At 37.1% G+C, this 25,482-nt stretch overlaps 1 protein-coding gene across 2 annotated transcripts in view; it reads right to left on the bottom strand.

Annotated features, from left to right (window-relative positions):
* CAMKMT (calmodulin-lysine N-methyltransferase) overlaps positions 1-25,482 on the bottom strand; it is a 396,999-nt gene that overhangs the window by 59,005 nt on the left and 312,512 nt on the right. For both annotated transcript variants that reach the window (XM_059718713.1, XM_059718716.1), the window contains 3 exons: positions 8,809-8,869; positions 5,852-5,906; positions 4,738-4,801 (listed from right to left, as the gene is read on the bottom strand). In XM_059718713.1, coding sequence (XP_059574696.1) covers positions 4,738-4,801; positions 5,852-5,906; positions 8,809-8,869 — 180 coding nt within the window. The remainder of the gene's footprint in view (positions 1-4,737; positions 4,802-5,851; positions 5,907-8,808; positions 8,870-25,482) is intronic.

The following is a 25,482-nucleotide window of genomic DNA, read 5'->3' as shown; positions in this document are numbered from 1 at the left end:
AACTCGAGCTAGCACTAACACCGATCAACATTTGAGCAGCTCACAGTGTAACGTGTAACAAGACCCTCAGCCTCTTTTTCTCTGGAAGCTCTAAACACAGATTTTAATGCTCTGTGTCATCACTCATATACTAATCAAAACAAGGAGTAGCACTGATGGGTTTGAAAAGGACCAGTATCCAATCTATTTATAGCAATGGAGACTCTCCAAGACTAAGGACACTTGTAGTCAGCAGTAAAGGGTACTAAGAGCAGGTAATTGAGGGACCATGACAGGACACACAAAAACACATTTCAACTTGCACAGATTTCAGTGATTCGTGTAAAACAGGAATATTGGGACCTGGTCTCCTCCCTAGTAGATACTATTCCCATTCAGAAATAATTAGTCTCTTTCCTTTCTCAACATAACCACTAAAATTAGCATGGAGAAACCAAACCACTGCAAGGTGCTCAGACAACATAGGTGTGGACTGGTAAAGAAGTGTACTCATGAAGGCAGCTACGAACAAATTGAACCCATGCTACTAAAGGAGGATTTTGCTGAAGTACAAACAAGTCATTGTATCCTTTACTGCAAATTTCTTGTCTGCAAATGAAATAATTGATGTTTTGTTAATTAAAAATTACCACTATAATGTATCTCTATATTTGCTTAACTTAAAAATCACATGATTAACTTACCTAAGAGTATGGCTAGTGCACAAAATTTTAGCAAAATCTTCTAAGTTAACAATGCAGAAGAAAAGACCATTGACATTTATTACGTGCAAATGAAAATTATAAAAGACTATTTTATGATTTCCGTACCTTCAAGATGCACCTTGTAAAGCATTTCTACCACATCCAATGAAATATCAGAATGTACACTATATACCCATGGAGCAGAAGGAGAACATGACTAATCTCATAAGCAAAATATATTATTTTGTTAGTAGAGGTAACACTGTAAATAAATTAGCTAGAGTGAAGTAACTTTTTAAACTTAATTCAGGAAATCTATTTATAATTTTAGCAAAAATTTTAACACTATATATTCTAAATAATTTATAAACCCATATCTTCAGGCAATAAGGTAACATCTGACCTTTATAACCTGGATTTCCCATGGCTGTTGAGAGATCCACACATTCCACTGCATTTCAATTGCAATTGTAAGGTATTGCCTCAGCACATTGTATTACTGATGCTTTCTGGTGGAAGTTAGTTGCCAATTTATAGTGCATGTGAAACAGACTTAAGACATAAAGTAATTAATTATATGGCCATTTTTATTAGAAATGGACCTGACCTGAAAACTTTGATTTTGTTTGGAATGTTTTTTGTGTTTTAGGATATTTTGGAGATTAGAAGTTCTGGACAAGATCCATCAGATAGAAGTAACGCATCAGCAAAACACAGATCTGGATCTATATTACCCCGAAGTGTGGAGAGATTTCCATTTAAGTGATCCACTTAATCTCTTTAAGTTTCTTGTAAAATGCTGAACTTCTCCTTTTATTGTGTTGCTATCAAAATAATCAGAATCACTTAAACACATCCATACAAAATCAGTGATAAATTGATTTAAGCTGATAAACCAAGGAAATCCATCTTTACTTCACTAGTTTACTCCTAGGTATTGCAGCATATGCTATATGATCTATTACTCAGTTTATCTATCATTACCTGTGATGAGCACAATGATCTGAATCAAGGACAGGGTGACACTTTTTTTTAAATGAACCACCTTCAGCATTTTAAAATCTCTTGACCCCCTGCATCATAGGATCAGTATTCACTATCAAATATGAATGTTTTATATAAAACTAGTTAATGCTTCAAATTAAATGCACAGTGAAGACAGATTTGAAATTAAAGTTAAAACAAGTGGTTGGTATGTTAAGCAAGTCATGTAATATTTCAATATACTACCTTCATATTGGCATTTACAACATACGGAGTGATTTCCTTATCTAACAGCCAAAAATAGAATTAAACAGTTTGGAAAATAAGATAAATGGTGTAAAAATTAAGGTAAAATCAGATCCTCGAAAGCTTAAGACTTGACAAAGCAAGGCCATTTGTTAATCTCACTGAATAGTGAAAACAACAACAACAACAATTATGATGATGATGATACAAAGGCAGATTCTCATATGCAATGCACTATTGTCAGGTCTATTTTCAATTACATTTCACTGATGTATTCATTTGTTTCTTAATGTGCTCATCTTGCCCATTAAGAATAATTAGCAGGCTTGCTTGTTGATTTCCTGGCTTCTGACAGTGATTTTTTCCCCTTTTTTTGTTGACAACCATTTTTAGTTTTTGGAAAGTAATTTTTGGATATTATAGTATGACTGGCATATAATTTAAGTTTCCTAAGAAATTTAAAGGGAAGATGTAAACAGTAATTTTTAAACAAGGTTATTTAATCCATAATACCTAAACAATAAAGCAGAATACTAGACATTATTTCTGTAGAGCAGAATCCAAAATAGAAAACACTATTTTAGCCATTTTCACGTGATTCAGTCAACAAAACTATTAAAACAGGTGAATAAAAAAGTAAAAGTTGGTAGAAATGAATTGTTACTTCTATTATTTTGGACATTTTGAGGCAGATTCTATTCTCATTTGCAGAAACAGAAGGCCCCTGATTTCAGTGAGGTCAGTGTGGCTGTAACAGATCTAAAATTGTATTATAGCTAGTAACTAATGGAAAGAATGCAAAAGGAAAATTACCATAAGACAGATCATAAAACTAACAGTGAAGTCCATAAAATACATAAAATACAACATAAATTTTATTGCACAATTTTAAGAATGCATTCCACCTGCACTGTAAAGTTTTTAGAGTACTGCACTTTGGCATCCTGCTATATTAAACCCATTGTAAATCTAGCACAATAAAAGCACTTTGAATCCTGAGTTTCAGAGTTCCAAATGTTAAGAAAAAAAAGAAATAAATTCTTGTGGCAGTCTTTCATCAGTCACTTCTCAGGACTAATAAACTGAATACAGACTACAACCTCTTGAATGATTTTAGGAAATGTGAAATATTTCCTAAATAAATTATGGAAACATAAGCGACTTAATTGGGTGATGTTAACAGTTCTCTTTTTGAGGAACAAAACCACTTTAATTGTTTAATACAATGGATGAATAATTTTAGCACATATTAGTTCATACCCCTGAGTTAGAAGAACTTTGGCAATTTGGTAAAAGTTCAGATGTGTTTATTTAATCTCTTAAACAAGGTATTTACCAACTTGATGATTACTATACCCATGTGAAACTTTGTGTGGGGAAAGGGACATTTTTGTTAAACAAGCATCCTTTATCAAACGTCAGCTTATTTTGCTATTTTGATTTTGTACATTTCCTACCCCTGCTGCCCACTGTGGGACGGGGGGAGGTTATTTTTGTAAATATCCCCCCACAGTGTCATATGAATATAATTGATATAGTATAGTATGTTACATTAAACTACACCAAATAATACAATACTGAAGAATTAAACTCATTCATAAAGACATATTAGTCATGACTTAAATCTGTGTCTTTTAGAGATTCATGGGGCTTTTTTCAAGACTGAAGTATATGATTTGTGATTGGCTACTTTTCTCCATGAAATTGTTGAAGTATTTTAGGTGATTATAGCTGGCAGTGTTACCTCTAAGAATATAAGTGGGCTGTGAACTAATATTCTTGCAGTACCATCTCTCTTGTTTTAACAGTTTTATGTAATTTCACTTTTCGCATTTTAAATAAAGGTTAACTTAATGAAAAAGTAAGTACACAATATGCTTGTATTCACATATATATAAATCATAAATCAAAATAATTCCGATGCTACAGTAGTCAAAACTGAACAAGTAGTCTGCCTTAAAATGCAAATTTAAAAATTACTAAGGAACAAAAGTAAACAGATACCTTCTTCCATTTTTTCTCTCAATTTCCAACAGCTACTAATAGTCACTAAAAATATCAGTTCTTGTGCTATTGTAGATATTTACTGCCATAAATTATGTTCACTCACTCTCTTGCTTAACCAAAATACATTTCATTTTCAGAACTGTGTGTACACAATCATATGGCATAACAGCAATTTATTCTAACATAATAATATGAGAAATAAAATAAAATAAAATAGAACATGGAAGAGACTAGTTTTATACCCCAATGTTAGAAGAAATAATTCAAAACTGATAACGATTAAATACAATAAATGGATAATTTATAGGCAGGTGTAAGTTAACAGTAATCACAGTACCAGGCATTTAATAATATACACTGTGAGCACTAGGAAGTAAATGTGTATTGTGTATAATATAATATAAAAGATTAATATCTGAAAGCAGACTTGGTATAAAAAAGATCTAGTTTCACTAGTATAAAGAATAAATGTCAAGGGGGAGTTAATTATTTGGTTTGCTGATGTGCTTCCTATAACATAAAACATATAAAAATGGAATCTCTCAGCATTTAACCATTAGCCAAATATTTATCACTGTACCTTGCTGCTTTCTTGTAACCAACATATACTTTTTTAATCCAAGAAGAAAGTATGGAATTTATTACAGGGGAAATTGTAGCTCTGTTCAAGAAATTCTATATTTTTCCATTTTTTAATTACTTATGGAGGAGACTTTTTTTAATATACCCCATGCTGTCTTTCTTTATATCAATTGTTACTCAGCTAGTAAAAAAGGAATGAGCACAACAAACCAGTTTTCTATCTGAATAAGGATACTTTTGATGGCCTTTTCATTTCCATCAGTTAACAGAACTTCTTTGACATCTGCAGAAATAGCAACCTGAAAAAAAGAGCACAGCAAACAATGAGCAAATATGCTTGTCTGTGTGGAAGTGAAGACAGGAGTGACAAGCCTTCAGTATCATGCTTCCTCACCTATTTCTCTGTAACAATCTTCAATCTTTTTTCATTTTATGTCTGCATTATTTTAATCATTCAATCAAATCAGTCAATACTTTTATCATTCCATTTGCGGGAGCCTCTATCTTGCTATCATTCTGTTCCGTAATTGCATTGTGACAGCGGATGATGGTATTCTGAGAGGCTTTCATTTGCGGGCTTCTGTTTATCTAGTAGAGCCATCATACAAGGCTGTCACTCTGCCTTTCAGCTTGCTTCTGTCTGACTGCCTGATGCCCTTCATATAACTTTGCATTGCAGGCAGATGGCTTTGTAAGGGTAATTTTTTTGTGAGCTTTGACATGCTCGCACATTGGGCTGTAACCTCGACACATTGTATAAGAGCGACAGGTTTGTCAAATGCCAATCAGTGTAACAATATGCTTTTATTTGTAGAGACATAAAAACTTGTCTAATGCACTGCACTGCTACATAATATCTCCTGAATACATGACTCAGAACCCAGAGAATGGTGAACGACGCTCCTGAATGGCCAATCTAATTCAAAAGAATCTAATTACCGAGAGCTCTGGATCATGTTTGTTGGTGTAATAATGCAGGCAAAACATTAGCAGCTATATCATGGTGCTCCAACTGTGATTCGCCAGGCTATTCCTGTATCTTAGCAAATGGGACTGTAATCTGAAAAAAAAAATGCTTCAGCTATGGCAATGAAAGACAGACCGTACGTGGCCTGGAATGTCACAACAAGAGATATTGACTACACTGAGGTAAAATGTTTCTGCTCATCGAGGCAACCATAAAATCAATATGATACGAAAGCAAGTCAATCTAGAAGGTCTCTCAAGACTCTGCAGCTTGACCGCAGCTGATGCTGTTGACAGTTCTCTGACCCAGCAGTTGGAGGCACTGGAACATTTTTTCTTTTGTTCCTCTTTCTGAATGGGATTGGAATTGAGAAAAGACCTACCATGAGCCCAGCCAAGCATGTCATGCCACCCCCTAGCTCACACACAGCAAGGTCCCTGAAAGAGAGAAAGGAAATGGTAGAACCCATACAAATTAGATGAAAATGGTCAGAAAGACATATATGTTACAAGAACAAATTGCCATCTGCAGTAAGAACTGAGCTACCAGGAAGTTGTAGAGACATGACTAGGCTACCTCATGTCGTTTTGCGTTTTAAAAATAATTATGAAATAGAAAAGTCACAAAGCAGGCAAATCAGTGGGGGTTCCCTCATTAGTGTTCAGTGCAACATTACCACCGCTGAGCTGAAAAATCTGAGAAGGTTCCCTTTTTTCCCCTTGTCAATGGCGCTGTCTTTTAGAACTAAACTAGCTAGAGTAGCGAAAGATAATTGTTAGGAAAGGATAACAATGTTAATCCACATTCATTCTTGCAAAAACAGTTAAAGAAGTAAATGGAGAAATTAATATTATTTATGCATCTGTCCACACAGCTGTATCTATACTTTATATATTAATAAATTAAAATACATTTTAAAACAAGCTGCATGCCTTACACAAAATAATTACGCAGGAAGCATTCAGTTCCCTCAATTAGCACTTAAAATTGTGAGTGACCCACAAACAATAGAGCAGTGCTGTTATAAACAACACTGTAACAACATATAGTTAAACCATTGAAAACTAAGGTAAGGTAATGTCAAGAGTCTATTCTCAATACAGAAAGGAATAGAACTCAGCATTAAGGTTGAATGTCTAATCCGACATGCTGTTCTTAACTTAGCCTATTGTGCATAGGTGTTAATAACACATGTGTTATCCATGTATAGGAAATGTACTTTGCATAGATAGTCTGCATAATGGGAACGGAGTAGGTGGAGCCATCGAAAAAAGGCTTGCACTGGGGCCATCTCCAATTCCATGGCATGTTCCAACTCCAGTAAGGGATAGGGAGGTGACACTGCATTAGCCAGCATTGAAGGAAGTAATGATTAGAGCAGACAGAAAACTTTCCATGGAAATGTTTTTGACAGATTTTTTTTTTAACTAAACAGAAATTGAGGTGGGAAAAAAAAATGAAAATTCAACCTGTTTTGCAAACACATTAAAGTAATTTCCAATTATGTTTTTTCCAGGAAAATATTTTTCACAGACATCAATGTAAGCACTGTTTAAAAAATAAGTCCACTACCCCAGCAGAGTTTTATGGACTAGGCTGTATCTCCATAATCTGTATAATCTGACACTCAATCTGGGGATGGGATGGATTTCTCTCAAACATTGTGCACTTTACTAGCAAAAAGTCTACTAATCTAGTTTTATGAGAGAACAGTAAATATCATCCTTTTATGGACTGGCATAATTTGGAGCCAAAGAAAAGCCCAAATGTAATTAAGGAAATTAAAGAAATTTAGAAATTTGCTATTTAAATTCTGAATTTCTTTGCACCTTGTGACTTAAATAAATTCCTCATCATTATTTTGTCAGTTTTTTTCTCTGTTTTTCTTTAGGTTTTGGCTTTTCTTAATGGCACAGGTATGGTGTTTAACAAAAACACTTATAAACTACATTTTGCATTTAATAGGTATTTATTCCTTTATAGCAATTACGAGCCAGGCAGTAAATATAGCAAGCACTCAAGGTTTTTTTTAAAGTGTATTATGGAACCAATCATGCAAATACATAATATATGTACACACATATATATGAGAGCACTTATTCAAACATGCATGATAAGCATTAACAGCTCTTTTGGAATCATACCAGTCTATTGAGCAAATACGTATTTGGTGACTTTTACAAAATGAGAACTAAAATTTGAAAAAATGTAGGTACTCAGAGTTGATTGTTTAGGAGGCCTAATCCTATCAAGTGATGACTAAGTAAAATGCCATTGGTTTTAATGGAATATTTGGGTTTTCAGATTCTGTAGGCCCAGAATTTGGGACTTGTATAGAAATTATTTTGGAAAAAAATGGAACAGAATGATCTATGATGCACACCCACAGTAGCACTTCTTAGTAGAAGCCACAGTAGCAGCTGTGGGGAACTCGGGGAACTGAACCAAACCAAATAGCTGGGTTGGGCATTGGGTATATATCTGTGGGGAGAAAGGGTCAGAGGAAGCCTCCAAATGACACTAGAAATAAAATTTAAGAAGCTCCAGTCTATTTCTGCAGAAGCAAGGTGAAGCTCCTTATAAAGTCAGGAATCAATGGCTGGTGAATCAAAGTAGTGGCAGATCTATTTGCTTCAGCCTGCCTCCATGCCATGTTCAGAAAGTTGTTCATAGTTGTGTAGGCAGCTCATGTTCACAGGGAGATGAAGGGAAACTTCTATAGCCCAAATCCTTCTCCCTCACTCAAAACAATAGAACCATAGGTGTCCTGCTGAGTACAGGGCCCTGGGCACCCACAGAGAAGGGAAAGGGATATATAGCTTTATTTATTTTTTATGTATGCCTGCAGCATGCTTGGCTTGGCTTGTTGCAGAAAGGTTAAAAAATACATACATAAAAATGTAGAATGCTTCAAAAATGCTAAAAGAGCATTAAAAGTAGGTGTACAAATACACCCATTGCCATATAACACAAATGGGATGTACCTTATCAGATATTACTTTGCTTGCTTTCACAAAAGATGTCAGTTTAAAGAATGTCTTTTATTTTTCCTGACCTTCACAATCAGTACTGATCGATCGGAGCTTCACTTTTGTTTCCCAAAAATCAAAGTGAAATAAAACGCCTTGAGTGGAAATCAAAAGTCTTTGACATATAGCAAAAAGCTTGCTGTGCATTATTAGTACCCAAAGGCAGCTCAAAATTCTTTGTTAAGAGCAACATGCTTTCACCTTGAACATTTTAAATTTAATCTGAAAACTTAAATCATAGCAATCTTTACCATGCAGATACAATAAAACTAACAGATTGGAATTGTATCTTTTGTGTTCAGCTCTGTACCTGAACATTTGATTGTGCTTCAGGCAATAGTAAGCTAGCACCTCTTCAGAAGGCCAGATACCTATAAAACAAAGATATTTGCTTTTTAGAATAGATTTTTTCCCTCTGAAAGGTGTTGTTAATATTTATTTACTGTTTCAATATCTCCACCGAACAATAGTTTGCTGGATTTTTTAAATTTCTGAAATAGACTGCAATGCCAGAGAATACAGTAAAGAACAATGGCAGTATTTCTCAGACAGTCAGCAACAGATATATGGACTTCAGCAAGATTATGCCTCAAGAGCCTACTTTTTAAAAAGTCAGACACTGCCATTAAGCCTTTAACATTAAGAACAATCAAATAACAAGAATCATCTATTTTATACCATACACTTGATATTTGCAACCTCAGTAACTACTGATAGGCATCAGATTCAACAGAAAATAACTTCATATTCAATGATGTTCAGCTATGAAACTCCTAATGGATTTGTGACTAAATAATATTGGTAAGTATTTTATCTCCTTGGTTGGTGGTCATGTAAGAGTAGTTCTGTGTAAACATCCATAAGACAGAATTTGGACTGATGTACAGCTCACTGGATAGCTCAATGATTTGTTAAGACAACCCTTGGCCTTAAATGGAGCTTGTGCCTGTTTAGGTCAACTTGGTCCTTCAATGCTTCTGAAAGTTTCTGACGGGTAGGTAAACTGAATTCTTACATAATTTGCTTTGTAGAATTCAGATAGTTGGGTTTTTTTAGAAAAAGTCTTTTTTACTATGTATTAATGGTATCATAGAACATTTCATGAAAGCAGGTTTGTTTTGCAGCATACTTAGCCAAAATCTTCCTTCCTATTAGTCACTGCACAGCTTGATTGTTACTCTAAAGAGTGTATCTGTTTCAGTCCGTCCAACTCCTGGCCTCACCCACCCAAAGCTGACACTATCTGCATGAGGCCAAAGGTGCTGCTCTATTTTAATTCAATCCTTCCTCAAATAAAACTCATAGCAAAGACAAATAGGCCAAATCCTGAGCACCTATGAAAATTTTGCTTAAGTAGAAAACAATTAAAAACCAAGAAGGATTTCAGGATTTGGCTCACAATAAGTACACCATTTTAGATGACAGAAATTATATTAATCAGGGGTACTGCATTTATTCCCAACACATATATTCAAAGATAATTTTTATTTGTATATTTCACTTTAACTTAGATTACTAGATCTCTGCAAATTGACTATTTTTTAAATATGCCAAGGGTTGAACTTAAATAATCATACATTAACCAGTGCTCAGTGATACACATACTCAAGAGCCTACAACATTTTATCTATCAGCATTGAAATATGTTAAAATGACAGATTTTGCAATCAATATATAACCCGGTATTATACTAGTGTATGATACAAGCAATGGTTAAGCTTGCATTTGACTGGTAGATATTCATGCCATAAAAGTGGTTGTTAATGGTTAGTGAAAATGCAGCTAATTTAGAACCATTTGTAATACTTAATAAACGACATTTAAAAAAAACCAAAAACCTTCTATAGCAAAACCTTCCATTCAAATGAGTCTTAAAAACACTTGTATTTATGGCAAAGGGCCTTGACCATCTGGGTTTCTGGCTTATCCTCAAAAAAGCTCAAATGTATCTCACTTGAGTGTGGCTTTAACTAACAGAACAGTTTGAATGGAGTCATAAAGTATTCACCAAATCCTTTTGTCATGGCACTAGTTACCTTTTCTGCTCTCTTACAGTGTTAATACCCAGCTCCCTCATGGAAGCAGTCACATGCACGTGACTTACCCCATCATGCTGAGGAAAAAGCATATTCTGACCACCAATGCTACTCTTTAACCAGATGCACTGGAACACAAACACTGCACCTCTCCCTCTGCTTTACGTTGCATCACCTCAATACTGATGCAAAATGCCATGAGCAGAAGAAGCAGAAATCAGGTCTCTCACAAGCCAGGTCTCAAGGTGCAAGCACACAGTACTATAAACTAAGCCATGAAATCAGCAGCAAGAGTACCTTTGTTAATTTTAGTAAAAGGAAAAGCTTCTCTTACTTGAACAGGTAGGTAAGCTTCTTTGACTACTTTCAAAACAGGGATAATCTTAAAGATCCATGTGGAGGAGTTTGCATTCTACCTACAACCCCTTCATTCTGACCTACATTTTTCAACACTGCGACCTACATTACTATAAAATAGTTCATTTCTGTTAAAGAAACAAACGCTCAGTGCAGCTACAATAAAGTCAAAAGTCCCATTAATTTTTAACATCTGACATTAACTCTTCAAAGAAAACTACCATTTCTCATCTTTAGTCTGTAAACATGCACACGTATACAAGTGCGCCTCACTGCAAATTTTATAAAGACTTCTATGATATTTAGTATAAAAATAACCAAAATGGGCCTCTCATTTTTCCATATGTAAGATTGGATAGACACTTATTTGGCTGTGCAAGTAGCATGGGCCGTACGCTGACATGCTTAGGACCTTTGAAGATACAATAATAATTGTACCACTTCTGAACAAAATTGGATGGCAGGCAAAATTAGGCAACAGTTGAAACAGATTTGGACAAAACTCTGCACTTTGGATTCACAAAACAAATGTCTTGAAAACTTCAGTGTAAATGATCAAAGGCATTTCAGCAGACACTGTGCTGGAAGATTTCAGTATATGCAATGAAACAAACAGGAGAATGAAGGCTACATTGGAAGTCCCATGAAGTAGAGCCATAAAGATGTATTTATGCTTGTGTGGTTGTACAGTACCCAGTGAGAGCTGGGAGAGACCCTGGGTTGCTGACAGGTAAAACGTCTCCCGGAATTCTGAAAGAATATATGTGCTGCATCATCCTTTGCACGCTTACAACACCCCACTGCTCACCAACCTGGGATAGGGGATTTATTGCCCTCCCCTCTGGTCTTTTTACAGTGATTACTGCAAAATCTCACAACATTGTCAGCATACTCTCTAGGTGTCGATAAAATGCTTGTTTTCTGCTGGAGTGGTACAAGAGACCTTAACTACTAGATTGGGCTGGTGGTGATGCAGGGAGTACTCTTTATTTACCGTATGTCAACAGCACTCAGCACTGTATCACCATATCTGAGCACCTCACAAACAATAATGGATTTAACCTCACAAGAAACCCATGAGATCATGAAATACTATTATCCTGGTTTTACAGATGGAGAATTGAGCCACAGGGAGATTAAGTTACTTGCTCAAGGTCACAGAGTACATTTGTGAGAAAAGTACAAATAAAATTCAGATCTCCTGATTCCCAGTTTTGTGTCTGAACCAAAAAGGCTCCTTATTATCCTATGGAAAAAGAGCATCAAAAGTACATACGATACCACTGAGGATGCTTAAATTAAGTTGCTTTTATCACAGTACCCATGGCCAAGTCACTGTACCATAATGACAATGAATTACTTCAGCTCCTTCTGTGTCAAGCAGCTATGGAGCATCAGGTCTTTTAAGCAGCCTTACTGATATCAGGCCTAAACAACATTTGAAAAGTCTAAACAGGATACTTTGCAAGTGACCCTCATTATGAAGGACATCATTTTCAGACCAAAACAAACTTCAGTCGGTTACCAGCATTAAATATACTGAATCAGAAAATGGTGGTTATGGAAAACTTTCCATTGTCAATGAATTCCTTAACATTTTTTAAATAAATTTCTTTGGCTCCTTCTACTGGGTCTTCATTTTGCTCTTAACCATGTATTTTAAAAATTAGTCTCACCCAATTGAAAGCTCACAGACTGAGAACTGATACAGCTTCTCCAAATGAGTAACATCTTTTGAGAAGATTCTCAGGGCATGGACACACACAACGCTTAGAATGGCTTAAATGTGGTTTAAACCTGAAGCAGACAGACATCCAAGCCTGTTAAACCAGTTTAAAGCCACCTGGAATGGTTAAAAAACCATTGAAATAGAACTGAGTTCTATTTTGAACTGTTTCACTGTGAACCAGGTCAGTATTATAGACACCAAGTGTTCTGCAACATGGGTCTGTCCTGGCATGTCCTCCAGGCATCAAACACTGCACTCATTGCCTCCATGCACCCAACGGCTGCAACTGGCCTCCCTGGTATATAGCCAGAACTCTACTGACCACTTTTTTCCCTCTTTGGTTAGCATTTTTTTAAATCAATGAGCTCCCCTGCACTGGTTGGTTAATAAAGCTAGCTTTCTAACAACTGTGTCCTTATTCACTACTTGACCACAGCCTCTCATCATGGCCCCCCAGCCCCCGGGAACCGAAAAAGGTTCATGCACCCTCTGCTTCCCAAGTCAGACAAGCACATTGCAGACTTTGGTCATTTGTGGGCTACTGAAGTTTACTGAATTCATGTTAGGAGAGAAGGGAAAACAGAAAAGTGAAAACACCTCCAGCCACAGGTCACCCAATAGGGACCTACCAAAACTGTAATTTTGCAAAATCTGGCATTGCCCACAAAATCTGTGAAATACACAGGAAAGAAAAAGAAAGCTATACTAAAAATAAAATGCTGGCTTCCCAGAGGGAGGCAGTAGTCCTCATGGCACTGAAGCCCGGATGCACAGTCCTCCAGGGGAAAAGGAGGGAGGGGCCTGCTCACATGATGGGCAACTCAAGATGGCTGCCACCCTCACCCCTAGACAATGATTGGATGCAAGGGCTGCCTGCCATACAGCCCCACCTCTCTCCACCAATCGATAGAGGGACACATGATGTATAATCCTCGCAGCAGTTCACACAATTGTGAGCTAGTTCTCCATCAGTGAACTGGAAATGGTTTCATTGTTACATGTGTTTATACTCAGAATACAATGCCTAGCCTATAGCTTTACAAAAGGGACTTGATTCTTGGTATCATTATGGCACCATTTTTTGGCACAAAGGAATCAAACACAGCTAATTCAGGTAGCTTTAAACTCCATCTGCATGAGGGAATCCCTAAGAGATAAAGGGCCAATTCTATGTTACTTTCTGTCTATGCCAAACCCATGAGAAATAAATATGACTGGAAGTGAGATGTGTGCTCAATGTATATTCATACTGTGGTTATTTTAGCTGCTGGCACAGGCTTTTGAAGTAAAAAACAGTTGGGTACAGGTTCTCCTGTGGCTTTTTAACTCATGCCAGTTCCTGTCCAGCCCCAGGACAGTTAATGTGGGGTCACTTTATGACAGCTGCAAAGTTTATGTAAAGTTGTCTCACAGTCTTATGTCTAGTGCAGCTTGTCTGATTTCAAGAACTGTGTCAGTACACACTCCCATTATGAAGCTTTTACATTTGATTTTCTTTCTAAGTATGAGACATTTGATTACTCATTTGAAGTTTTAAGTTACTTCTCTACAAATCTTCCCATTAGCTTTGAATGAAAAGTTCTCTATTTTAGATCATCCCCCTTCCCCGCAACGTGTGTCCATGCAAGGCCTTTGAAAAGTGATTCGAGCTTGGATACACTCTGTTCTGTGGACTGTGGTTATGCCTACAAGTGCACAAAATAGTGCCACATAGAGATGCCCAAGCTAGCTTTAAGTGATCTAGCTCAGGTACTGTTAGCTCTGAAGCAGGGTAAATTAAAGTGGTGATCTGCCTGGCCTAACATGGCTATACTGGTTATAGTGGGCTGTGCAAAACAGCACCGTTTCAGTTTGACTTCCATTTTGCCATTTTGAAGGGACAGTGTTTTGTTTAGCTGTTTCGAATCGCTGTTCCATTTCATTTAGTCAAAACTGTTTCACTGTGTTGCTGTTTCGATGCGTTTTGATGTTTCACCCACAGGCTATAATAGGGAATCATGAAAATGCCTATACCTTTGTCTGGTAACCCCTTCTGAGGGCATGAGGCCTGCCAAGTTTCAAGGAGATATATGCAGGGGTTTCTGGAAAACTGTACCTCAAACTGTTCAAAGCAAAAGTCGTATCACTTACCAGCAGCGGCAGCCTGCTGTCATCCCTCATGCAGATCCGGGGGCCCGTGCCCCCCGGGAGGAGTGCGGGCCCCCAGATCTGCTGCTGTCAGCTGGGGAAATAGCCCAGAGCCATCACCATCACCAGCCGGCAGCAGCAGCCTGCTGTCATCCTGCATCATCTCTTGGGGCCCACGCACTGGGGGAAGTGATCAGAGAGCTTGGGGAAAGATCGGGGAGCTGGGGAATTGAACCTGGAACGGGGGGAATGTTCAGGGACCTGAACATTCTCCCAGTTCCTAGTTTGATTCCCCAACCCCCTGTTTGATTCCCCCAGCACTGCAGTCTTCCCAGTGCTCGGCATGGGCTGCACCAAGCAGCTGCCTCTGACCCCCGCCCTGCAGCAGCAGCCTGCTGAAAACCTGCATGCAGATTGGGGGCCCACGCCCCCCAGGAAGAGCTGGGGAAATGATCAGAGAGCTGGGGGATCGAACCGGGAGCTAGATGTCAATATCAGAGCAGTCCTTCCCACCTCTTCCCCCTCCCTCTCCTTAGTCTGTTTAGCTGCAAGCAAACGCAGCTTTGAAACTTTAAATGTTTAGAAACTTTCAAAATGTTTCAAGTGCCCTCATTTCATTTCGAAGCTCTTTTGAAGCCTTTTGTTTCATTTTGATTTTGCTGTTTCAAGCTCGAAACACACTGAAACAGCTTCAAAATGAAATACCTGTCGAAATTTCACACAGCCCTACAAGCTATCTTGTTTAGGGATTGCTTAGGTACCTGTTATTGCATTGTCTTGATGTGAAACGAGCTTGGTGAAAGAATTTAATGATCTCCTACCAATCTCTATTTTTGGGAAGCAATACTGCATACTTTAGCAAGAAAGGCAGTGCACAGTATGCTCAAGAGAGGCCTAAGACAGGAAAAGAAGTGATAGTACAAACCAATAGTGATAGATCAAAACCGAGGTATGGTGTCAGAGTTATACAGGGAACACTGTAGGATACTTGTTAGTACTATGTCTGGCCTTTGCCAGTGCTATTAGTCTGTCTGGTTGCTGGGCATTAAATTTACTTATGAGAAAAAAATTATGAAACAGGAATGAATAGAAGTACAAAGCGGATAAAGAGCATTCAAGTTTTCCTATACAGTTGTTATTGCTTCGTTCTTCTGACCTGCAACAGTCCTAATGTTCCCCTTTTGGGCCTTTCTTTAGCAAAGAATGTTGTTACCACTTGTGATTAATTTTTCTTGACAATATAGTAAGTTGCTATGGAAACGCTTCCAAAATCTTTCTAGCTCTGACCATCTCCCAAACACTGGTCTGAACCACTCCCCACTTTGTAACATCACCAAAAAGCATGCTGAAAACAAAGACAGGACCACAGATTTCATTTTCATTCATTCAAATATCATACAAAAATGGTTCATAAATGAAAGGCCATTCACTTATCTGTTATGTCTAGGAGCTCACTTTAATTGGAATGCATCTTTAAAAGACAAATAGATACAACAAGTTACTACTTGGCATGAATATACTAGTTTTCAGTGGTCACACAATTTTAGAGCAGGGGAATGAAATTTCATGTGAAAATACCATGACTATAATGTGAACACAGGAACTTGGTCAACTTATTAAAATGAAATGGGTAGAGATGTATAGAAGGAAATAATGGAAACAGCTGTTACTGTTTGCCAATATTTTGGTGCATAATGACACTGTCAAAACTAACTGCCTAATGAAACCAACTCCTCTTTCAGAGTTTCTAGGTTCTGGATTTCCCATTGGCTTTCACCAAAGGCTTGGTTTCATTAAAGTGCTTGAATATGGAATTAGAAGCCAAATTTTGAAAATGTGTCAAGATCCAGATTTTTACTAAATGAGCTATTGATAGTGATCATATTTGACAAACTGCTAATCAATATATTATATAATGTTTTTCTTAAAGGTGTTCATTTAAACTTTTCTAATTATGCCAACTGTTGACTACCTTTTTCCTGCGTCTTGCAAAGAGAAGTAATTTGTCAGTAGTGAAGGGAGAACGGCTATCTTACTTTCCCACAGCAGGAACTACCATAAGTGAGTCTGAAAGGGTAGAAGAATGCTAGAGAAATCGAGGCTATGAGAAATACATCTTACCATTTCCCCCCTCCACATAGTTTTGATACTAACCCTTGTCTGTCTCTCAATCTAAAAAGGAATTTATGATATTCAGATCTTTGAAAAATATGTACAAGTACTGGCTGAGATCTTCAGCTCGGGCAAAATGGCCTCAGCACTGTATCTCTCACTTTCATCCTCATTATTATTCATGACTAGGAGGGAAACATGATGGTCTGCAATCTGAAAATTTCTTTTACAGCACAAACTTAAGAGGCTCGGTGGAACTGATGTGGAAATGCCATAACAAGTAAAAGCTGTAAATGTAGTGGTATCTAGTCTATGCTTAAAATTGACAAACTGCACAAACCTACTTGTATGATTGTTTTTACCACCTTTTTTCAAACGAATGAATTTGATTTAGGTTTTTTTTTAACCTGGTTTTCAAATAGTCATTAAAAATTAAACAACACTGGAACAAACCTTTTGTGATTATAGCCTTCATTCTCCTGCAACAAACTGGATCTATAAATTTATGTACCATTGTAGATGTAAATTACAAAATTTTATATTCAACTATATTAAAACATCTATTCCAAAAATGATTACCAGTTGTGAAAAGCAGACAGGCTTATCACTTGCTGTCAGTTGTTCATGTCTAGTTAAGCAATAATGTGCTAAAACTGCTCTTTTGTTTTGTGTAAGAATTTTGGCAATAGAAGAAATGAACACTCGTTTAATAAAAACTCAGGCTGCTTTTTGCTTTGATGGAGGAAGCAGCTGCCTGTTTTCATTTGCTGCAGAGCAGCAAAACCCATCAATATAATAAGCAGCTTAGATGCATCCATCCACAGCATCTGTAAGGATATAGGGCTATTCGCTCAAAACCAATCCTTGGTTTAATTTTAACAAAGATGTGTCTGACATATTTGAAAATGCATTATAATAGGGTTTTGAAATCCTAACAATTTCTCTTCTTTTTAAATACTTCCACAGATTTTGAAAGGGACATATACCTATCAGAATGATGGAAATGATAAAGTGAACACTGAAAAAGTAAACTGTAGTGTTAGCCTAAATATGCAAAGATGGAACATAAAGAACACGTCCTCTGGTTCTTATTCTCATGTCTCTTCAAAATATGGAAACAAAATTATTTCAATCTTTTCAACATAGTTTTCTGAAACATATAAGGGGAAAAAATCCTAGAAACTAGTATTAGGGAAAATTAATAACTGGAGATAAACTAGTTTTCATTACATATTTACATTTCATAAGATATATTTAGCTCCCTATTCTTTTGTTAGAGACAATAATGTTAACGTCATTTTTCAAAATATATTTTTAAAATTGTTTTCTGAAATTTTCCATATTAAGTTTCAGCAAAGCAAATTTGGTCCAAGTGATAACTTTTAATTGCAATACAAAAATTGAATAGAAGTACAAGATTATCATATATAATTATAATATCAGAGAGAGAATGAAATACTATTTTGCATGCCAGCAATAAAACTTTATTTTCCAATGAAACTTTAATGTGTGATTATACATATTTAAGTTATTAAAAATTCTAAGACATTATTATTATTATTTTAGTGCTATACAGCATTCTAAGACCTAGCTAAGCTGAGCTTTTAGATGATTTGCACATTAACTGAGAAGTCAGATAATTCTTAATCCTCCTCTTTTCAGATCCAATAATGGATAAGAGAGCATCTTAGCATGATCAACTAGCAATCTGCCTAGCTGGAGTGGTAGTATACCTGAATTTAGGATTAGCCATTGGGTTTGTATAATATCTGATTTAAATGAGCACTCATTTTGGGAAGTGTGGCGAGAAAATATTCTATGATAGCTGAATTGATAGTTTTCCATTTAAATGTGTAGTCATGAGTACCAAGTTCATACATATTTAGTTGCTTCCCAAACAGGAAGTCCTATAAACAAAAGAGGATTTTCTCAGAGTTCTTGCTAGGCCTACCATCAGGGTCTTCAATTAAATATGTACTTTTATAAACAGCGTTCACAGTACCATATAGATGCAATTATATTTATCTCAGCTGAAGGCCTTCTAGGTCATCTTAGTCCATTGCAAAAATCCTTGTTTGCTACTATCTATGGATGAAATCCAAAATACTGCTCAAAAGATTTTTTTTTTTATTTTTTTTTTTTTTTTACAGGTGCATCACCTATAAAGGAGAAAATAGAATCCTCACAACCCATAGACTAGACTAGCCACATAGCCAGTCCTTGATTATATTTAAACTTTTTTTCATAGGCATGATGAAGTTTGGGAAATGAATCTGTCTGATTGTGGAGAAGCTAGTACTCAATTTAATGTGGGTTTTTTCGGGGATATTTAGAAGAAATGGTATTTAATGTTTTGGAAGAGAATCCAGAGCCTCAGATGGGTATGTCCAGTATCTGTTTTTTTCAGTAAAAATAAATGTGACAGCCCCTGGACCATAGCAGTTTATATGATTCCCTATGTTTCTCTTATGCGGGACATCTTTGGCCAAAGATTCCAATGGTTACTAAACCATATGCTACACTGTTCATTTAACTATGTGCTTGGTCTTTGCCTTCGCACCTCTCTGGTATGGAAATAATTGTGTGAAAGTCAGTATAGAGCCTCTTGGTGCAATCTCTCTAAACCTCACCCCCACTATAACAAAGCATAACATATTTGCAGCCTTTATGCACTGGCCTAATGAAACAGGTTATCTCATTGTGTTACTAATAGATCTTCATATTTAATCAGGCTTGGACATTTTCCATGGTATCTGCAAGTTACAGTATAGTCTATTATTTTTGAAAGGCTATGCTGTCAATGTTGTACTGCAGAAGGTGCTTGGAAAACATTAACACTATACAAGCCCCACTTACACCATTCATTTGTGATTTACAAGGTACAGAGGTTCCTTAGGTGGGATCTCTACATAGGGGTGAATCACTTGCAAACACTTCCTGATATGTATTAATTTTAGGGTGACTACCTTTTCCAAATTAGAAGGTGGGACACATATCCATCCCCCTCCTCCCCCCTCCCCCGGTGGCACAATTGGAGCAGAGCTGAGCGCAGCAGGGGCAGATGCGAGCTGCCCACTGCAGGCTCTGGGCTCCCTTCCCTGCTGCCCTTCCCCCAGGAGCCCTACACCAGCTGTGTGCCCCCTACCTGCCCAGCAGCAGTTGGTGGCACAACTGCAAACCGCCACCACCCCAGCTACTGCCAGGAGGGCAGGGGGCTGCTGCCGGGTGGCATAGGGCTCCTGGGGGAAGAGTAGCAGGCCAGGGAGCCCTGAGTCCGCAGTGGGCAGCCCGTATCCACCCCCACCCTATGCACAAATGGAGGGGCACATGTCCCCTTGCCCCCGAGGGGTGTGCAAAGTGACGGGGAGCCACCCCCGCAACATGCTTCATGTTCCATGGATAAGCTGCCCGTGGCTGTCCTGCTCCTGGCTCCAGCCCTGGAGCCTCATGCATTGCCCTGGCTGGGCAGCACCCCCAGCCCCTACCCTACTCCCTCCCTCAATGTGAGAGCTTCAATCTTGCACCCTCATGCCCCCTCCACTCCCCATAGACTTACCTGCAGGGAGCTGCTCTCCAGGCTGCCCGGTTCTTTCCCTGCCACATGCATGTGTGTGGGCACACACATGCATGCAGTACCTTCTGCATCTAGCTTCTGGCAGCCCCTTGCAGGCTGGATCCCTGCACAATGCTGCAAATCCAGGTCAAATGCTGTCCCGGAGTTGTGCAGCCTGGGACCGGGACTTGATGATCTCATTCTAGGACTGTCCTGCCCAATTAAGGACAGGTGGTCACCTTAATTAACTTTAATCCATGTCAGATCTAAAGTTAGAGCAGAATACTTAGAACAACAAGAACATTAACATTTTTAGTAAGTGAAAGTATTTAATACTCTTCTGCCAAAGGCCAAGAATCATAGAAAATTAGAGTTAGAAAGGACCTCAGAAGACCTCTAGTCTAACCCCCTGCTCAAAGCAGGACCATTCCCAACTAGGTCATTCCAGCTAGGACTTTGTCGAGCTGGGCCTTAAAAACCTCCAAAGATGGAGATTCCACTCCCTCTCTAGGTAACCTGTTCCAGTGCTTCACCACCCTCCTAGTAAGAACGTTTTTCCTAATAACCAACTTCAGCCTCCCTTGCTGCAACTTGAGACAGTTGCTCCTTCTTCTGGGTCTGAAGACCTCTGCTTGTTGTTTCTTTTAGGTCAGATTTGACATACCTGTATGGGATAGTATAAGAGAACTTGAACTATTATTGCCTCTTGCTTTGTAAATCAATACACATCAATCTCCAGAGCTCTCCTTCTGGCACTTAGTGGACCAGATCTTCAGCTGGTATAACTCAGCATAGCTCCAGCAGCATAATGAAACTACTCCAATTTATATCTGTTGATGATCTAGACCAATGTTTGAAACAGTCATCAGATAGCCTTCATTAAAGCAATACTATATTGGCAAGGTTATCTGGGGCAAATTGTGTGTTCACTGCATATGTAGCTTCCTACTGAAATTAATGCTAGGATTATTTGAAGTTTTAAATTCACTGAGTTAGAACTATGAAAAGAATGGCAGCAGATTTAGCTTTCAAGGAGCAAGCAAATCTTTTTCATAACTTGGTTTCATATTTCTTACTTCACTATGATGAAATTAACCATTTGGGCCTAAATACACCACACTGTCATTCCACAATTCAGAACTAATGCAGAGCGAAATACTCCAAATTTTATTTGGCTACCAGATTTCAGCTGAAGAAGTTCTAGAGTTGCATGAACACTGCTGCAATGTGCTCTGACTGAAATGTATGAGGTTATAATTAACTTTGTGGGCTTATGTTGCTTTTCTGTGCAGACAATATATTTCAGGCTATTTTGTCTTAACCTCTACTTCACCTAAAAGCCCTTTAAAGCAAATAATTATAAGCCTGTAGCAATTTAATTTAGTGGAAGATAAATAACAAGATTTGCTTTTGGTATAAATAATATCCATTCTAATATCTAGCTTAAAAAGTTGGAAGTGCAGAGAACATATTAACTAATATCATGAATATCCACCAAAAAAAGCTTTATAATTTTATCAGTGATGGGCCTTGGAACCTAATGAATCAAACCCAGTTTTAATTAAAATGGGCACAATTACACTGACTACATTGGAATGCTTTGCCTACACCCAGGAATTACTCTGGCCTAATATTTCTCAGATATTGTGGTTTGAGTATGAAGATTTCATCTTGCAATGTTCAGCAACATGGTCATCACAGCCTGGGTATATCAAGCTTTTTCAATATCTAACTTAGGCCACTTCATTTTTTAAGGTATGCTCTGACTTTCGGTAAATGTAAAGCCAACGTGTAATAAATCTGTTTCTGCAGCTCTTCTCAGTCAAGGATATCTTGAGACTCTACATGGAACCTGCATGCCAAGCTCACATGTTAGCAGATAGATGTGCAATAACTAAATTAGTCTTCTCTCAATGAGACTTGAACATCTGACATAAAATGGAGAGTTAGGTTTGCAATCTTCTGAAATGTAAGCTTGTTTCTTCAGTTGTAAATTTATTGTGCCAATGTGTTTTCATATTGTTTTCCTTCATCAGTAAAGTGATAATGCTCTAATTATGGGAAAAAGTCATTTTTATTTATTCAAATAGTTGTTTGTGTGTCATCTCTATTGTAATTAGCAGTTAACAACAAATTCCAGTACTTGTTTTTACTGCCAGATTTTCAATCACAATAAAGTAATTTCCTGTTGGTTTTTTAGAAAAGCCATGGAATATATACAATTTTTACATACAACAAAGTGTTGGAAAAATGTAATTTTCTACATATTCTTTTCTGAAAACATGCTCTATATTCCTGGATTGTCTTTGCTTTCAGGAACAGGATTGAAATCTTCACTTTGGTATTTATCCGAGACTGTGATAGCTCAGTTGTCTGCCTCCAAATGCCAAGATAGGGGGAATCTCATCAACCAGAGACCAGCTGCATGATGGGCAGTTAATAGATATATCAAACCTTAGGATATATGCTAAGCTGAGGAGATGATTGGTCGGTTGATATACTGATTGATTAGCATAGGGAGAATGGGTTTCTTCTTGACAACCTAAGATTATGCTTCAGCTAAGCTCAAATTGCTTACACCTCTTCTATTGGGTTTAAAATTACAGCCCTGTCATCTAAAATCTCTCTTCAATGAAATTTTTACCATATATAAAAATTAAAGGGAAAAAGAAAGTAGGTGCGCTGGATAAGAGTAAATGGAGTAGATACATTTCATAGTACTCTTGTTGGTACTTCTAGAAAAAGTTGATAAGTAAATCCACTTGAAAAATGCTGCACATTCAGTAAACTATTACAGAGCACTATACAATAATTTAAAGAGGAAAACAAAGTTCAGCATGCTAAAGAGAATCAGTGCTCACATTACTGCTTTAAACACACTACAGATACCTACTATGCATAAAAATAATATGAACTGGTTTCTTCTTAGTTTCCAGGTGTTTCCTAGGTTAGGCTGAATTGTATTTTTTATGGAATGCTTTGCTTACAAAAATATACTGTTATAAAAATATACTGTTACAGAAACCTGTAACTTCTGAATCAATATAGCCCACATTTTCCTAGTTATAGAAGCAATTTATATATTTGTATACTTTCAATAAGTATTCATTCAATACCTTCCTCTACAAAAAATATACCTATTTCTATTTCTCACAGATTAAGTGCTTGGAGATAAATTGTGTCCATAATATATTTTAGGCTGTAAAACATCAGGGGATAGATATATAATATCTCCAAATAATATATATAAAATCCCTACATAAAATATATCTCTATTTTTAAATATCAGAGATATTTTAAATAAATATTGTAAATAAATATCATAATTTATTTTTATTTTAATGAAAGAAAATAGAATTATGAAGGGAAAACATATATTTTAATACAAATAGCAGGAAATGTTATTCTGTTAAGTGCTTACAAGTGTTGCCAAAGTTACTACATGTGATCTATTGAGTTTATATCACTTACATATCCCTACCATTTCTGAATGCCTTCAGTTGAACGAGATACCGGTGGCAATAAGAAAACTTAATTTTTTCAAAAAAACTTTTACAATCTTTAATTCAGTACTTTGAAACACCTCTTCCTCTCCTCTGCTTCAGCAAACAAGGATTTGGTTGTCTTATAATGCTGGGCAAGTGGTTCATTGAAAATGTTAAAATCTGCATTAATAAATAGGACTGCATTTTTCAGATTTTTTTTCCTTCTCCTATCTCCTATGAGTGGTAGGGGATCAGCTGCAACTCAAATCCCCAGCTGAACAACCCAAATACAACTGAGTGAGCAGACTTAAAACAAGGCCATTTATTGGTGCCTGTTATGCAAACAAAGCATCCAAGTCTTAGAAACAGATGTCAACTGAAGCATATGCTTACTGTAAACTGGAATTTGATTCTCTTTATAAAAATAGACTTAAATGGGCCTTCAGAGACTAGGCTGCCTCTTGTTGTATACCACTGCCTAAGTTGATTCAGCCTTAAGCTTTTTAAAAGATGAATAGACTGATATCCAAGGGCAAAAGAATAAAAGTAAAAAAAAATTAAATTGGAAATAAATGATAACATGTTGGAACAGTTCCCAGAAGCAATTTTACAGTTTCTCTCTAAAAACACAAGACAGGAAGTTAAAACCTTAGTACAGGTCACCCATGGCATGTTGAGTTATCATTTTATACCACCTAAGGTGAAAAAGGGACTTTATGCTCAGGTAGCAAGTTTCTTACTGTGCTGCTCCTTCTTCTCCTCCTCTTTTCTTTTCTTTCTTTCTTTTTTTTTTTAACCTCTTCTCACATCTTGATGCCTTTTAAATGTCACTTATTTTACATGAGGCAGTTGGTGGAGACATGAGTCAACAGCAATCAGAACCATTATCCCCTGCAGCGAGCCCTGGTCCTAATGCATTATGACACCTTAGCTGGCCAGCCACCGATTTACCTTTCTGCTTCTTAGGGAATTAAGTGGCATCATGTGAAAATGGTTGTGATATGAACAGCATGGGCATAACTGGTATTAAATTTACCTCTCAGCCTAAGTGAATTTTCCTCACATGTGACTAATCAAAATGAAAGCTGTGGACACGGGCAGATCTGGCCAGCACTTCTCCACCCCTGGGACTGGGGCTATTTTGTTTTATCTCTTTGTACAAGCTGGCAGAAGTTTAAAGTGAAGGGGATAATCCAGTGCTGGTGTCTTTATGAAATAACATCCTTACATGAAGAGGCTTTTAACTGTCTGTCGCTGTCCTCTCAAAAAAAAAAAAAAGACCGTGACAATCTCATTTTGCTGAGCACCCTCCCATGAAAAGAGAAAATAATAGCCATAACAGCTATGGCTAGTACTGACCTTACATGATCCATTAGCCACTAAACACTTTAAAAGTCAGTTTTACATACACCGGGGGGGTGGAGAGAATTAGCGAACTATAGAACTATCACAATCATTTTCACTTTAGTGAATTTGTTTTCTGTTTAAAGTCCATTACTTTATAGCCCAACCCATAACAGTCTGTGTCATTCCAAAAAAGAAAGAGGAAATTTTGTTTAAGAGTTCTCTTGGACAAAAAGGGGAA

This window comes from Alligator mississippiensis, chromosome 1 (assembly GCF_030867095.1).
Source record: "Alligator mississippiensis isolate rAllMis1 chromosome 1, rAllMis1, whole genome shotgun sequence".
NCBI classification, from domain to species: domain Eukaryota; kingdom Metazoa; phylum Chordata; order Crocodylia; family Alligatoridae; genus Alligator; species Alligator mississippiensis.
The sequence above is the reverse complement of the archived record's forward strand: the minus strand, read 5'-3'. Positions and strand labels throughout refer to the sequence as shown.